The sequence below is a fragment of the Saimiri boliviensis genome, chromosome 16 (genome assembly GCF_048565385.1).
Source record: "Saimiri boliviensis isolate mSaiBol1 chromosome 16, mSaiBol1.pri, whole genome shotgun sequence".
NCBI classification, from domain to species: Eukaryota; Metazoa; Chordata; class Mammalia; order Primates; family Cebidae; genus Saimiri; species Saimiri boliviensis.
In genome coordinates this window covers 13365744-13383451 of record NC_133464.1, presented here as the reverse complement: position 1 = coordinate 13383451, position 17708 = coordinate 13365744, and the positions used below count along the sequence as shown (strand labels likewise).

The window sequence follows — 17708 nt, the reverse complement described above, 5'->3', positions numbered from 1 at the left end:
CCTACAAAATCCAACAGCTTTTCATGATTAAAAAAAAAACAAAACACTCAACCTACTTGGAATAGAAGGCAACTTCCTCAGACTGATGAGGAGTATCTGTAATAAACCCACACCTAAAAATAAAGGCATCTAGATTGGAGAGAATTAAACTTACCTCTTTTTGCAGATGAGATGATCTTATATGTAGAAAATTTTGAGGAATTCTCAAATCTGTTAGAACTAATGAGTTCTGCAAGGATACAGGATACAAGAATGATATGCAGATATCACTTTTGTTTTTATACAGTAGTATTGTACAAGCCAAAAATAAAATTAACAAAACTATATAGCACTAAAAAGTATACAGTACTTAAATATAAATTTTTAAAGAGAAATGCAGCACTGAAAACTATAAAATGTTGTTCAAATAAAGATGACCTAAATGAAAAACACCCTGTGTTTTGAATCAGAAGATCTAATATTTAGATCATCAAGTTGGTCTACAGATTCAGCACAATCCTTATTAAAATCCCAGCTGCATTATCTTTGAAAAAATAGACATCTGATTCCAAAATTTAAGAAAATGCCTTTGCATTATAAAAGAGGAATAAAGTTGGGAGGCTCCTACTTCCGTCTTTCAAAACATTACAGAGCTACAATAATCAAGACAAAGTGGTACTGGCATAAGGATAGACATCTTAATCAATGGAATAGAATCGAGACTCCAGAAATAAATTGTTATACTTATGGTCAGTTGAATTCAAGAAGGGTAGGAAGAAAACTCAATGAGTTAAGATTAATCTTTTCAGTAAATTCTGCTTGGGCAATTTGTATGCACATGGAAAATAATGAAGTTGGTCTCCTTCCTCACAGCATACACAGAAATGAACTTTAAGAATCATAGACCTAAATGTAAGAGCTCATACAACAAAATTGTTGGAGGAAAACATAGGAGTTAATCTTTGTTACCTTTGGTTAATCATTTCTCATACAAGATGTCAAAAGTACAAGCAACAAAAGAATAAATAGATAAATTGGACATCAGAATTTAGAATTTATGCTTACAAAGTGTACGATGAAAAAAATAAAAAGATATCCCTCAAAATGGGAGACAATATTTGCAAATCATATATATTTAATGGTGTTTTGTCTAGTATGGGGAATTCTTGCAACTTAATAATAGGACAAATGACCCAATTAAAAGATGGGCAAAAGATGTGAATAAAAAATTTTTGGCCAGGCGCGGTGTTGTGTGCCTGTAGTCCCAGCTACTTGGGAGGCTGAGGCGGGAGGATCGCTTGAACCCAGGAGTTCTGGGCTGTAGTGTGCTATGCCGATCGGGTGTCCGCACTAAGTTCGGCATCAATATGTTGACCTCCCGGGAGCGGGGGACCACCAGGTTGCCTAAGGAGGGGTGAACCAGCCCAGGTCGCAAACGGAACAGGTCAAAACTCCCGTGCTGATCAGTAGTGGGATCGCACCTGTGAATAGCCACTGCACTCCAGCCTAGGCAATATAGCAGGCTCTGTCTCTTTAAAAAAAAAAAAAAAGTTAAGAATAATTTTTTATTTTTAAATTTTATAATTTTAAAATTAAATATTTTTTCCAAAAAGATATAGAAATGGCCAATAAGCCCAGAAAAGATGCTCTGTATCATTAGTTGATAGGAAAATGCAAGTCACAATGGGATACCACTTCACACCCACGAGGATGGCTACAATCAAATACATAGTAGTTGGTGAAGATGTGGAGAAATGGAAACCTTACATGTTCCAGGTGGGAATTTATGACTACAATGATATGAACTTGAAAGTAATTTGACAGATTCTTAAAATATTAGACAATTACCACATGACCTAGCTATTCCTCTCCTTAGTATATACTCAAGGGAAATGAAACCATGTGTCCACAGACATGTTGTACACAAATGTTTATAGTGGCATTTTTCATAGCCAAACAGCGGAAACAACCCTAATATCCTTCAAATGATGAATAAGTATATAATAGTAAATAAAATGTAGTATGTTTATAGAATGGAATATTTTTCAGCAATAAAAATAAATGATGTATTGATATGTTCTGCAACATAGATGACTTACAGAAATGCTAGATGAAATAATTCAGTCACAGTAGATCACAAATTTTCCCAGAATTAGCAAGGCTATAGAAATTGAAGGTATATAGTAGTTGCTTAGGGCTGAGGAGGGGAATGTGGAGTAACTGTCCACATATCTAATGTTTCCCTTATGAGGCAATGAAAACCTTTTAAAGTTGCTTCTGGGGATAGTTGCATAACTTTGTGAATATACTAAAAACCATTAACGTGCACACTTCTGATGGGTTAAATGTATGATATGTGAATTTCATCTCAGTTAAACTGTTTAAAATGTTTCTAGTTTGTTATGCATTTTGTATTTAAGAATTTGTTTTCTTAATGGTATAATAGAAGTTCAAATTTTAGGAATTAGGCATTTTTTCCCTTTAGTTTGATGGAGTCTTTAAGAATATTTCTTCTCTCAATTTAGTGCAAGAATAGCTTTTGGAAGTAGCAATGTCAAGTGTTCCTGAGCTACCATCTGGAAGGTAGAAGTAGTAAATGTATGTGAACCCATGTTCTGTCTTTACTTTCCTCATCTGCTTTGGAATGCAAGTGATATAAAGTTAAAACAACACAGAAAAGTTTCAGTTTCTACAATGGCAGTGTACTGTATTTTCAATGAATTCCTCTCCAGATAAATAATTATAAACTCTAGACAAAATATAAAACACAACTATTTGAAGGCTGTAGATACACAACCAAATACGATCCCTAAAAGAAGGAAATACACTGGGTGAGATGCGCATTTATGTGGCTTTTCCTCTGAAAGCAGTCACTATTGCATGCATTAAGGCATGGCTGGAACTCAGTTATTGGCTTGAGGTCTCAGAGAATGATGTTCAGTGTTGTCAGAACCGCTGGAAATTAAGCAGGGATATCATGGCAGAAAGGGAGCAACAGAGTGAAGGTTCTATATGTCAATTTAGACTCTAATTGTTGGTTGACCCTAGAAATGTGCATGCATCACAAAGACTCCAGGGATCCCGGACGATCCCGGACCTGCTTGATTGCTGAATGAACTGAGCTAAAATTTCAGTTGCCTACTAAGACTGTGATAATGTTGGAATCTGAATCTCATCAATTTGAGGTAGTTGTAAACACCTTGAGCTTTCTATTAAAACCCTGGAAGGACCATGCCTTGGGAAAAAAGACTGTTTCTGGAATAAATTGTTTGGATTTTTTATTTATTGATAGCAAAACCAAATAATTCCTTGCACAACATAAAAGTGAGCCTCCACAACTTCAGGATTAGTAATTTAACTGCCTGCTCTAATAACAGTCACTACTTTTCAGAGGGAGATAGCATGATGAGTAGAGTCCAACAACAATGCCACAATACAGTTTACAATAAACATTTACATGGCATACAATTCAAAATTTTTAAGAAAACCCATAATCAAGAGAAAAAGCAGTCAACAGAAATCAACCATGAGATTACTAAAATGTTAGATTCATGAGTAAGAGCTTTAAAGTAGCTATTAAAATCATTTCAAGTATTAAAGATGAAAGTGAGGGAAAAAATAGGGAATATCAGCCTAGAAATGGAAATTAAAACACATTACTAAGTGGAAATTCCAGATCTAAAATGTCCTATATCTGCAATGGATAATTTGCTGGATAGGCTGAAAAGCATACTGGTGATGGTAGAAGAAGGAATAGGTAACCTTGAAGATAGAAGAATAGAGATTATGTAATGTGAAAAAAGAAAAAGAAAAATATATTTTAAAAAATTGAAGAGACACAAAAGGACACAAAGTTTTGGAGGTAAGATATGTTTATTACTTTGATTGTGGTGATGGTGTAATGACTGTATGCATATGTCCAAACTAATCAACTTGTGTGCATTAAACATACAGTTTTTTGAAATGTCAAATACACCTCAATACAGCTGTTTAGCCAAGGTGGACAGATCACATAAGGTCAGGAGTTTGAGACCAACTAACGAACGTGGTAAAACCTTGTCTCTACTAAAAATACAAAAAATTAGCCATGTGTGGTGCTGCATGCCTATAATCCCAGCTACTGGGGAGGCTGAGGCTGGAGATTCACTTGAACCTGGGAGGTGGAGGTTGCAGTGAACTGAGATCTTGCCACTGCACTCTAGCCTGGGCGACAGAGCGAGATTCCTCCTCAAAACAAAAACAAAACAAAAAATGCTGTTTGTAAAAAATGGAAGGGTCAGGCATGGTGGTTCATGCCCGTAATCCTAGCCCTTTGGGAGGCTGAGGTGGGCGGATCACAAGTTCAGGAGATCAAGACCATCCTGGTCAACATGGTGAAACCCCATCTCTACTAAAAATACCAAAAAAAAAATTAATTGGGCATGGTGGTGCATGCCTGTAGTCCCAGCTACTCGGGAGGCTGAGGCAGGAGAATTGCTTGAACCCAGGGCTTCAGTGCAAGACTTTGTCTCAAAAAAAAAAAAAAAAAAAGTAGAAGACAGCCTCAGTGACTTATGGGCACTATAAGTTATCAGGAAGCATGTATTAAGAGAAGGAAAGGCTAGAGAGTGAAGACATTTTGGAAAAAATACTGAATGTTGTCTTTTTAAGATCGGGAACAAGAGAAAGTTGTCTGTTTTTATCATGTTTATTCAGTATTATCCTGGAGATCTTAGCCAGTGCGTTTGGAAAGAAAAGAATAAAAGGCATAGAAATCAGAAAGGAAGAAGTAAAGTTTTTTGTATTTACAAATGACATAATTGTTTACATAGAAAACCTTATAGGAATCTGTAGAACAGTTGCTGGAACTTAGAGTTTTAGCAAGATTACAGGATAAAAAGGCAATTAAATACAAGTTGTATTTGAATAAACTAGCAACAATGGGAAAATTAAAATTGAAGTTCCACTTAACATAGCGTAATAATACGCAAGCAGAGTAAACACCATCACTATTCAGAGTAAGGAGGCATGCAAGAAATAACAGAGCCTAATGATTGCAAAGGAAGCTTTCCACAGCAACTTGGTTACTTAAGAAAACTCTAAGGAACCTATCATACAGTGAATAAAACTAAGACAAAAATAGGCATAAAGTTAACAAAAGAGATTCAAGACTACCACACTTTATGAGATAAATTCAAAATCAAAAGAAGTAACAGTTATATTCTGCTCATGGACTGGAAGAGAAAATATTAAGATGTTAATTCCCTCTATAGTACTATAGATTCACTGCAGGCCCAATAGTAATTCTGTTGGGATCGTATCTTAGGGAGAATGTGGAAGAAATTGGCACATTGGTTTTCAAATTTCTTTGGAAAATGCAAAGGGTCCTTGTATTAGTTGGTTTTCATGCTGCTGCTGAAGACATACCTGAGACTGGGCAGTTTACAAGAAAGAGGTTTAACTGAACTTACAGTTCCACATGGCTGAGGAGGCCTCACAATCATGGCAGAAGACAAGGAGAGGCAAGTCACATCTTATGCGGATGGCAGCAGGCAAAAAGAGAGTTTTGTGCAGGGAAGCCCCTATTGTTGTTGTTCTGTTTACCATCAGATCTTGCGAGACTCCTTCACTATCACAAGAACAGCACGGGAAAGACCTGCCCCCATCATTCAGTCACCTCCCACTGGGTACCTCCCACAACACGTAGGGATTCAAGAAGAGATTTAGGTGGGGACACAGCCAAACATATCAGACCTAGAACAGCTACTGGGAACAAAGTTGCAGGACTTGCTCTACAAATTTTTCTAAAATGTTCTCAACCCTGTCTCCTACCACACAGGAAAGTTAGATGCATCATAGATAGATCTACATATCGAACTTGTAAAATAAAATGTGTGAGTGTGTCTTCTGAACTTTTGTATCCAGTCAAAAAACTTATTAGCAAGGACACAAAAGCACTAAACATAAAAGGAAAAATTAATGAGCTAGATTTTGTTAATACGAAAAACTTCCATTAAAACTGCAAAAAGATACCACTACATACCTATCAGAATGTCTAAAATCTGGAACACTGAGTATCAAATGCTGCTGAGGATGTGAAGCAACAGGAGTGCTCATGCATGGCTGGTGGGAGTAGAAAATGGTAAGCCACTTTACAAGATAGTTTGGCAGTTTCTTACACAGCATAATCATCAAGGAATTGTGTTCCTTTGTATTTACTAAAATGAGTTGGAAACATATGTGCTTACTAAAACCTGCATGTGAATGTTTATAGCAGCTTTATTCATAATTGCCAAAACTGAAAAGCAACTGAGATGTTCTTCAGTAGGCACGTGGGTAAACTGTTACATCCACACAATGGAATATTATTTAGCAATAAAAAGAAATGAGCTATTAAGGCATGAAAAAAGAGGATGGAAACCTCAATACATATTGGTAAGGGGAAAAAGCTAATCTGAAAGGCAGCATTCTGTATGATTTCAGCTCTAAGTGACATTTTGGAAAAGGCAAACCTATGGAGATGGTAGAGATCAGTGATTATCAAGTGTTCGGGGGAGGGAGAGAGGAATAAATAAGTGAAACAGGGGACTTATAGGCAGTGAAACTACTCTGTATGACACTTTAATGCTGGACACATTTCGTTATATACTTGTCAAAACCCGCAGAATGCGTAACACTGAGTGAACCTTAATGTATGAACTTCAGTTAACAGTAACATTGATATTAGCTTATCAATTGTAACAAATATACCACATGAATGCAACATGTTCCTAATAGAAGAATTCATGTGGGGGAGAGTGTATGGAGAAACTGAACTGTTCAGTTTTTGTCAACCTAAAACTGCTCTAAAAAATAATGTCTCAATTTTTAAAAAACTTTGCTAGAGGAAAGACATTGTTAAGAAAATTCATAAGCAAACCACAGAGGTGAAGAATACTTGCAATACATATATCTGACAATGGCCTTGTATTCGAAATAAAGAACTTTCACAAATGAATAAAATAAGGCCAATGACCTAATAAAAATGGGCAAAAACTTGAATATAAATGGCCACTAAACACCATGAGGTCCTCAGCATTACTAGTCATGGGGGAAATACACATTTACACTGTGATAAGGTGGTTTCCCAGCCACTAGCCTGGCTAGAATTAGAAAGACTGACAGTGGCAAATGGTGGCAAGGATATAGAATAAACTCATTGCTGTGGAAGCATAAAAATGTTAGAATCTTTTGGAAAACCATTTGGCAACTCATATAAAATTAAACCTACGTTTAGCCTAGGACTTCTACTCCCTAGATTTTTTACCCCACTTGAAATGAAAACATATCTCTTTAAGTGGGGGGAAAAACATGTACAAAGATTATCTATAGTGGCTTTATTTAAACTTCCCCAAACTGGAAACCACTGAAATGTCCATCCGCAGGAGGAGGAACTCATTGTGTTATGTTGGTGCAACAAACCACTTCTCCGCAAGAAAAAAAGGATGAGCTATTCAACAATGTGGATGCACCTGTAAAACATTATACTGAGCCAAAAAGCCTTTTTTTTTTTGGAGTCTGTTCATGTGAAGCTCAGAACAGGCAAGCATAATCTCCGGTTGACTATTAGGGGTAGGCAGAACAAAGTGACTGGAAAGGTGAATGACAGAACTTAAGATCTTGGAATTTCACTGTATGTAAGTTGCGTGAGTCACCTTTTAAAAAAATACCAGGCTGGGTGCGGTGGCTCAAGCCTGTAATCCCAGCACTTTGGGAGGTCGAGGTGGGTGGATCACAAGGTCGAGAGATCGAGACCATCCTGGTCAACAAGGTGAAACCCCGTCTCTACTAAAAATACAAAAAATTAGCTGGACATGGTGGTGTGTACCTGTAATCCCAGCTACTCAGGAGGCTGAGGCAGGAGAATTGCTTGAATCCAGGAGGCGGAGGTTGCGGTGAGCCGAGATCGCGCCATTGCACTCCAGCCTGGGTAACAAGAGCGAAACTCCGTCTCCAAAAAAAAAAAAAAAAATACCAGTTGCTGAAACAAAAGAGAGGGATTTTCAGATATTTCTGCACCAAATTATGATAATAATAACTAATTTAGCATGTATGTGCCAAACACTGAGGATTTTACACATTTTATCTCATGTAAGCAGCGTATGGGTTAGGTGTTCTTATTATCTTTGTCTTGCTGATAAGGAAACTGAGGCACAAGGAGGCCAACTGAGTTGTGGATGGAGGTCGCACAGCTTTTGTAGGTCTGCACTTGGTCAGTGAGACATGGGGTCTGTTGGAGTGACAGCTGTGCCAAAGTGCCTTTCCTGGCTAATTGTGCCCAATGTAGAACCTTAAGCCCTTATCGGTGGAAGAAGGAAAGGGAGTATGCATAATATTTAAATATATGAGATTATGAGTAACATTACATATTCTAGCCTAGATTCAGATGTCATTTGTGTAAGTATTTGTAATGCTAATGACACCAAACTTGGGGGTGTTCCGTATTTCTCAGCATGATTATATGATACAGACTCTTCCACACAGTCTCATGTATTTGAACATACACATTTTCAATTGCATGTAGGCAGAATTCTAATCCTCCTCTACGCCAGTTCCTAGCTTTGAAGAGGTTCTCTGAAAATGCTGCTTTTATCTTTCTTCTGCAGTGATGAACTTTAATGTTGGAGTGTTGTAAGTTCTCACATAATAAGGCTTAGATTTTTGTTTGGTTTGGCAGTAGACTTCTGTTTAAAATTCCTTTAATCTGTTCATTCCATGCTTTTTATATTCATTTTAATAACTGATGACTCTGTGAAGAATTTTATTTGAATTTATTGCACTAGTGAAAAACTACTAAAACTTGTACTTAACTCTTCCTCCATCTCAACATGCTAAAAGTGAGTTTTTCACTGAATTGCTAAATTTTTATCTTCCCTGGAAGTTGTTCCTCCCCTTCCCCAACCCTGGGGAAATAAGAAACAATTCATATACTAGATCTAAAGTTTCATTAAAATTGCTTATGCCCTGTCTCAGGCATTTTAAGTGGGCCATCTGTCTAAACATCTCTCTCTCCTTTTTTTTTTTTTCTGATCATTTCCTCGACTTATTCATGAGCCATGGGAGGGCTCCTTTGTAGTCTCCGTGTAGCTGGTTCTGTCTACCCCCACTGAATACATCTATGTGCTTGCATAACATATCTTTTCACCATGCTGGAAATTCTGTGAACTTGGTTCAGATGAATGGCCCACTTTCTGAAGGCCTTTTTCTTCCCTCAAAGATTTGTATGCAGAAACTGACCTCAGTGGCCATGGAATGCAGCATATTATTCTCGATCATTTTACAGCCCACCCACTGTGAAAGTTATGATGAAGCATTTCTTAACGATTCCTTGACCATTAGCATTGTTTTAACTCAGTATTTCACTTCTAAAGAGGTGATGGCACAATCAAAAACCAGCTTTCTTGAGTGTCTGATAATTATGGTTTGAAATGCTTATAATTCTAACTGAAGATGCTGGGAGATTTTGTGTTCATGCAGTCTTCCTTTAGAAAATGACATCTAACAGCAAAGTATTTAAGTTAGTATTACTTGTATGCTTTTAAGTAAAATATTTCAGTAAGTTAAATGTATTAGTATTAACATTAGTGACAGCCAGCTGACAGTTATTCACCATCAAATATAGAAAAATTTAGTTTTTGTTGAGCATGTTCATCCTGGCTAGCTGATGATAAAGCAGACAGACCTGCTTAGAGCTATTATTGTATTGGCTTTGTGAGTCACTGTTTATGTGAATTCTTTTTTACTGGGGTTTTTGGTTTTGTTGTTTTTTGAAGAGATAGCTTAATTGATATCAGCTTTGCAGGTGACTAATAAGTTGCACAGATTAAATTTTTGGTCAGATGACAGCATCTTTCACTAGAAATGTACTTCATTAAAGGAAACTGTATCATTTCTATGGTGAGTTGAATGAAGCTCCAAGACCTTTTTCCCCTCTTGTCAGAGAGTTGTTCATAAAAATCTTCTTTGAGACTATTTTGAATGTAATGAATGTGTATAATTCTTTTTTAAACGTTTAAAATATAATTATACGTAATTGTAACGATCATAAACCTGTTTGTGCTGGCTAAATTAATAAGAATGTTTCAAAGTAAGTATTATAAATGTACTTTAAATGATTCTGCAGAAATAGAGCATGCGTTCTTTCAGGTTTGTATTTTTTTTTAATGTATAGTTCATTTCTACTGCAGAGGATATTTATATTTGCTAATTAACTGGCATATATGCCCAACCCATCCATTTTATTTAAAAACCAAAGCAAAACTACAAACTTATGTCAAGCCAGAAGGAATCTTTGCAAATTTTGTTTGTAGAAGAGTGGACTTACAAAGAGATTCCACACTTTTGACTCTTTTTTTTTTTTTTTGTATTTAGAGGTCTTTCACAGTGAAGCCTTTTTCCTATATCCTGTTAACACATCACTTTAATTGTTAGAAAAAAGCTGGGTACTTTGGCTCACACCTGTAATCCTAGTACTTTGGGAGGGCAAAGGAGAACCCTTGAGGCGAGGAATTCAGACTAGTCTGGGCGACATAGCAAGACCCCATCTCTCAAAAAAAGGAGAGATGAGGCAGGAGGAGGCTCAGGCAGAAGGCTCCTTTGAGCCTAGGAGTTTAAGGCTACAGTGAGCTATGATTGGGTCACTACACTCCAGCCAGTGTGACAGAGTGAGACCCTATTTCTTAAAAAAAGAAAAAGAAGCTCTTTGAGGAAAACACTGTCGTAGTTGTTGCGGATCGTGGATCCACACGCTCCTGCTCCTGACTCACCACTGTTTGCTCTTGCCGAGAAACAAGTCAGTGAGGAAGCCGTGCAACAGCCATGGCTTTTAAGGATATGGATACCAGAAAAACACCCATGGAGCTGGAGGTGGCAGTTCACCATGAATCACTCTAACGAGCAGCCACACAAAATCCTTGGAGAAGGTGTATGCTGACTTTTATCAGAGGACCAAAGGAAAAGAATCTCAAAGTGAAAGGACAAGACTTTGAGAATCACTATAAGAAAAACTCCTTGTGGTGAAGGTCTAAGACATGGGATAGTTTCCAGATGAGAATCCACAAGTGGCTCTGATTCGCACAGTCCTTCTGAGATCGTTAAGCAGATGACTTCCATCAGTATTGAGCCAGGAGTTAAGGTGGAAGTCACCAATGCAGATGCTTAAGTCAACTAAATAAATTGATTACCAGCTTAAAAAAAAAAAACAAAAAACAGAAAAAGAAATTGTTAGAAAAGTACCACTGCAGGGCTTAAGTGTGTACAAGAAGCAGTAGCTTCCTATCACTTGCCTAGTTCAGCTGGGATCCACTTTTATAGGTGTAGAAATGTTGGTTCAAACAGATTGAATAAGTTCTCAGGTAAATTGCTAGTAGAAGAACAGGCTGAGATTTAGACCTGGATGTTTTAACTCAAAAGCCTGTACTCTTTCTATAAACTCCCTCCTGGGGCAAATTATAAAATATATGAAACAGATGTGAATCAAAATAAAACAATGGAAAAAAATAGTACTTAGGTTTTAGAGAGTGGCAACTATATCTCACCACCATCTGTAAGGTCCCTTTCTGTGGGAACTGGGTTCTGGGTTGGAACAGGATGTCAGGATTAACAACATTCCAGTGCCTCTGGAAGCAGAGACTCATTACATAACAGAAGGGATTCGCAGTCCCTACTCCATCAGGCTACTACGTTTTGAAAAATGCTACAGCATATGATATAGATAAAATGGAAGAAAGATCTCTTGAGTTTATACTGTAATTAAGGAACAATTTGTGAGGGAGGCAGTATTTTGCTTGAAGGTTCTGTTAGTGTGAGAAACAGAGACGAGATGAGGATCCAAAGTTTCCGTAAAGAAAGACGTTTCAGTTATAGGGGAAACTAAGAATATAGGCCAAGAGCTGGGACAACTACTCATAACAAAAGCTAGCATGTACATATCTAATTTAAACAACACATCCCTATCAATGCAGATATTAATTTTTATGCATAAGGAAACTAAGACAAACAGTTTGGTCTGGGTTTTGTGCCAGCTTCTGTGAGTCGTCAAAGCCTGAGTTCAAAACCACTGTCTTGCTCTCTGCCTCATGGCAGCTTGGCTTAAGAATCTGGCCTAGGCTGGGCATGATGGCTCATGCCTGTAATCTCAGCATTTTGAAAGGCTGAGGCGGTCAGATCATGAGGCCAGGAGTTTGAGACCAGCCTGGCCAACATGGTGAAACCCTCTCTACTAAAACTACAAAAATTAGCTGGGTGTGGTGGTGCATGCCTGTAATCCCAGTTACTCAGGCAGTTGAGGCAGGAGAATTACTTGAACCCAGGAGGCAGAGGCGATGAGCTGAGATTGTGCCATTGTATTCCAGCCAGTGTGACAGAGCAAGACTCGGTCTCAAAAAAAAAAAAAAAAAAAAAAAAAAGTGTCTGGCCTAACCAGATAGACAAATCAGAGAATACACAGAAATATTGAATGCAAAAAGAGGGTTCTTACCTTTTTTTTTTTTTTTTTTTTTTTTTTTTTTGAGACGGAGTCTTGCTCTTTCGCCAGGCTGGAGTGCAGTGGCACGATCTCGGTCCACTGCAACCTCCGTCTCCCAGATTCAAGCGATTCCCCTGCCTCAGCCTCCTGAGTAGCTGGGACTGCAGGCGCACGCCACCACACCTGGTTAACTTTTTGTATTTTAGTAGAGATGGGGTTTCATCATAGCTAGGATGGTCTTGATTTCCTGACCTCATGATCCGCCTGTCTTGGCCCCTCAAAGTGCTGGAATTACAGGCATGAGCCACTGCGCCTGGCCAAGGTGGGTTCTTACTTTTAAGGGCATTGAATGGTAGTTAGGTTAATAAATATTTAAGTTGGTGTGAGGTAGAAAACCATTAAATGATCACGAGTAAGGTAGTGACATAATTATTGAGGAAAGCACAAATTTAAGAAAGCCAAGTTGCACAGTCATCTAGATGTGATGCTGTTTCTGCAATCACAGTACCCCCTTGAGGTCACCTAGGGAGTATCCAGGAACTTGGGGCACACTCTTCTCCTGTTGCACCTGTGCTCTGTCCCCTGGGCAAGGCAGGCTCCCCTTCTGCTCATGCTTGGTGCTTGGTAGACACTCCTCACATTCTTTTCTATTTATCCCTCATCTCTGTCTCCATACTGTGCTAGGAGCTGGGATACAACAATAAGGAATGATTTTGGTCTTTTAGGAACCCCCAGGACACTGGGGAGACAAACATATAAACAAATAAATGCCCAGTAGAATAAAGTTGCTAAGAAAAAAAGGAAATGGCTGGCACAGAAGCCCTCTCTTTCCTTTTCACTTCTGCTCAGACCCTTTTCTTTCTCTCTCATCCTCCTCTCCCCACCGCGTGTTGTCTCTCTACTTCCCCACAGCCCCATTCATTCAGACTCTCCTGTGTGAGGCTCTGCCCCTGAAACAGTTGTCTTCACACTGCTGGAAAGAATCTTCAAGACTTGTGTGTACAGTGTGCATTATTGTTGATACATTTTTTACTTTTACTTTTACTTCTATGGTATTTAAAACATATCCTTATTTCAGAGTAAATACAGATCAAAAAGTGGTAGGTCAAATACGAATATGTATTTAAAGTATTAATATTAATCATCAGATATTGAATCTAGAGGTGATTTGATTAGAAGCATAAATTTGTGACTGACTTTTTAAAATGCTGAATACACAGAGACATCTTTTGAAATTTGGTGGGTTTAAATGAAAACATAACTTGGAACATTTTTTCAGAACTGTGGTTTAGGCTAGAGCCCAGATACTACAAAATGCTCGTATTTAATACTTACTGAATACTACTTCACAAGTATAAATATGCAATACTTAAATTAGGTTAATTCTGAAATTATTAAATTTTGTTACTTTAAAAAATTGTGGGAAACATTTATACTGTAAAAATGTTTTTGTCTTTGGCTGCTTGATACAGATTTTCTGAACCATGTAATAGTGATCACATGGAGGAGAAGACCCGTATGATAAGACTAACATTGTTTATAGATAATGGAGTCCTTTTTGGGGGGGTTAGATAGGGAAAACCAGGGCTAGAAAAAAAGTAGACAGTGTGTAAGTTCCCAAGATGAGGACCCTGTTTTATTTCTCTTTGGTGCCCCAAAACTTAGCACCAAGCACTTAGTGTTTGTTGAACTCATCAGTCATTTAGGGTTTTGTTTTTGTTTTGTGTGTGTGTGTGTGTGTGTGTGTCTGTGCTTTATTTGCTAAGTAAAAATAAAGCACAGCCACATACACACACACACACACACACACACAACTGATGTTGTCTTACTATATAATAATAAGCGGATATTAAGTAATTTTTAAATTAATTTTTTAAATTTTGTAAATTTTTAGTAATAACATTGTATCATTTTTTGCAAAAAAAAAAAAAATATATATATATATATATCTCCTAGCTAATCTACTAAGATAACTATCATGAAGAAACAGTCTATATTATCTTAAAAGTAGAATAATGCAGGGAAGTTCATTCTTTGATATAGTTTTAGTCTCATCATCTATAAAGAACAAAATGATTCTCTAGGCCAGATTATGCTAACTCAGTAATTCATTTTATGTCTCCGAAGTTTAAGACATGGCATACTTACTTATTTCATTGTAATAAAAAAAAACATATTGAATAGTAACCAAATATTGGAAAAAACTAATACTGCTTCAGGCAGATGAATTTGTGAATGACTGTAACAATTAACTCAAATTCATAGAATAGATGATGGTTCTTAGAACAGATGTTAAAAATGTTCTCAGATACATTCTTTGGCAGTTTTACCCTGCACACTTTAAATCGAAGGAAAATTAGTTTATTGAGAAATAATAATATAAAATTATTAACTCTTTTTCTTTTCATTTCTACTTCAGAGTGCCTGTTATTAAGCCAGACATAGCCAAGTGGGAGCTCTCGATAAAATTGCATGATAAAGTTCATACTGTAGTAGCATCAAATAGTGGGTCCACGTTCTCGGTGAGTTTTCTTTCTTTATTTTCTTGGTAATCTTAATATTACCTATGAATATTTAAAGCCATTTTTAACCTGTTCAGTGACTCTCATCTTTTGAATTTATAGCATCTCTGTGTGTTTGTTTCATCTTCTTTAGGGAGCTGAATGGAAATGGAAATATTTGTTCTCTTATGCTAATTAGGAAATGAATTTCTAGATTTAGCCACATCCTAAACTCACTTTCTGCTACCTGATTCATTTTTCTTTAATGTTATGAGAGATAATACTTTCACCTTTGTTACAGAGAGGAGCATTTTGAATTATAATTCCAAATGTCTGATAGTGGTGGTAGGTAACCATTCATTTAAAACAAATAATCTGAAGCCTCACATAACATTATCTTTAGATCTCATGTTTCGAGACACTCTTGAGGCGAAATTTACCTTGTGGTGATATTCTTTTTGTTCTTAAACCCCTTGGATAGCGTCCAAGACAGAAATGCTATAGTCGGAATTCTAGTCTATAGTGGACAATGTTACAGTAAGATTTCAGTGTTTATACTGTAGTATGAGTGATATGTTTAAAGCTGTGATTCATATGTGCCAAAAAAATACCATTAAGAGTTGCTATTTTAGCTCTGGATTGTATTTTCAGCCTGAATTCAAGGAAGTTACTATTAACACACAATTAATAATAATGAGTATTCTATTTATCTACATTTCTCTTCTTATGGCTAAGTTGCATTGAAATGTCATTTTGTTTTGGGGAAACAAATGAATTTTTATCAGAATATTGAAACCAGATGTGAAAATCAAAATACTATAATTTTACAGAAATAAGACCTAGTGTGGCTTGAAAAGGGTATGGGAGTTTCTTGATCTCAGTGAGAAAATATCTCAAGTCAAAGATTCATGAGAATTCATTTATTCCACAAATAACTGTTGCATGCCTACTCTGTGCCAGATCAGTTCCAAGCTGTTGTCCTGGGGAAGCTGAGGTTCTTATGTGGTAGTCAGACTCACAAATCAGCGATGTCAGTCCATGAACTAAGGGTAGTCGCCTTGGTTTTTTTTAAAGTTGTGATTCACTGTATGTGTCAGAATTACTGAAATGTTCATTACTGAGAGAGAACTTCACTCAGCTCTCTTAAAATGAAAGCTATGATGGAGTTAAACAGTTGTCTTGAGATCTTGTAGGACTCTCTACATTCCACCTATTGACATGGTTCTTTCAGAAAAACAGCTTTGTAAGTGGACACTTAACCAGAGATCAGGTTGAGTAGTAAATTATAGGAAGTGAGTAGTAAAGAGTATCAATATTACAGTGTAGCATTTTTTTCCCCTGGGGGAAGATTAGCTTTACAAAAATGTAGGTTTTAGCATAATTTTAAGTTCTGTATTGAGTCACCACTGAAGCCTTTCTGTAATCTGATATTCTGATACAATGTTCTTTTAAGTAGTGCCTTGCCTTAATAAAGAAAACTGTCTAGATTACTTCTTAGAGCTGCTACCTTTTTTTTTTTTTTTTTTTTTTTTTTGAGATGGAGTCTCACTCTGTCTGTCGCCTAGGCTGGAGTGCAGTGGCATAATCTCAGCTCACTATAGCCCCTGCCTCCCAGGTCCAAGCGATTTCTCTTGCCTCAGCCTTCCAAGAAGCTGGGACTACAGGCGCATGCCACCACACCTGACTAGTTTTTGTATTTTTAGTAGAGATTGGGTTTCACCAAGTTAGTCAGGGTGGTCTCAAACTCCTGAGCTCGAGTGATCTTCCTGCTTCGGCCTTCCAAAGTGCTGGGATCACAGGCAAGCTGTTGCTTCTTTATGCTTGTTTTAGATTCCATGTTGAAAAATTAGAGACCTCTGGCCTGACTGCATATGTGGTATCTTTAAAATTTTTCTGTAAAATTATCTCCAGCTTCATTGTCTAGCATATGAGGAAAACAGGGCTGTTTTTAAAACACTTCAAAATTACTGCATTAAAAATTTCCCTGGATAATACCCATGTCAGTATATAATATTGGAAATGATTTCATATATTTATTGGCTTAGCTACTGTCGGAGCATCAAGAGCCTAATGAAAGGCATATTCTCATGATAGTGTAGCCCTTTTTCCTGGGCGTATTTGAATTGAGCTACTTTCATTTGACATCAGTATTATGAACGGAGGCAGGCTGAACAGCGTGGTGTAAGTAAAGGCTCATTGGTATAAAGATTTCAATAGTATGGCACTGTTGTCTGCTCTTAGGGTCATAGATGGGAGAGCTATGATTGTTAACTTAGTTTCTCAGATCACCCACTGTCACATCAAGAAAAACATTAGCCCACAGGTGACAAGCTAGGTCTGGGTTAATGACTCTGGAGGTAGTACAGGCAAAGGCTTTATTTAGCACACAGTAAAGCTTTAGGTGCCCACATTTCCAGAGTTCTTTTGTTTAATTTTTAGAAGTTTAAATTGTAAGATATTTCTAATACAGAAAGTACAGCAAATGTTGCAGATTTTCCTTACAGATCTCCTATTTTAAAAGAAAAATATATAGATTAAGCTAAGTCCTTTCTTTACATCATCCTGTTCTGCTTTCTCCCAAGAGGTGGCAGCTAACCTGAAGATGCTGTGTGTCCTTCCTATAGGTGTTGTTAAGACTTTTGGTACATATGTATATACCACAATAATGGTAAAAAAGAAAGTTGCAACAATATACATACTTAATGGCACCATTTATGCAAATTTTAGGCAAAATAATTTCATTT

The 17708-nt window shown here is 37.1% G+C and overlaps 1 protein-coding gene across 7 annotated transcripts in view; it reads left to right on the top strand.

Moving 5' to 3' along the window:
• Window positions 1-17708, top strand: part of PCCA (propionyl-CoA carboxylase subunit alpha) — a 445241-nt gene that overhangs the window by 270792 nt on the left and 156741 nt on the right. For all 7 annotated transcript variants that reach the window (XR_012514288.1, XR_012514289.1, XR_012514290.1 and 4 more), the window contains one exon: window positions 14883-14985. Coding sequence is in view for 4 of the 7 variants with exons in the window: in XM_003928223.3 (XP_003928272.1) it covers window positions 14883-14985 (103 nt within the window). In the remaining 3 variants the exon portion in view is untranslated. The remainder of the gene's footprint in view (window positions 1-14882; window positions 14986-17708) is intronic.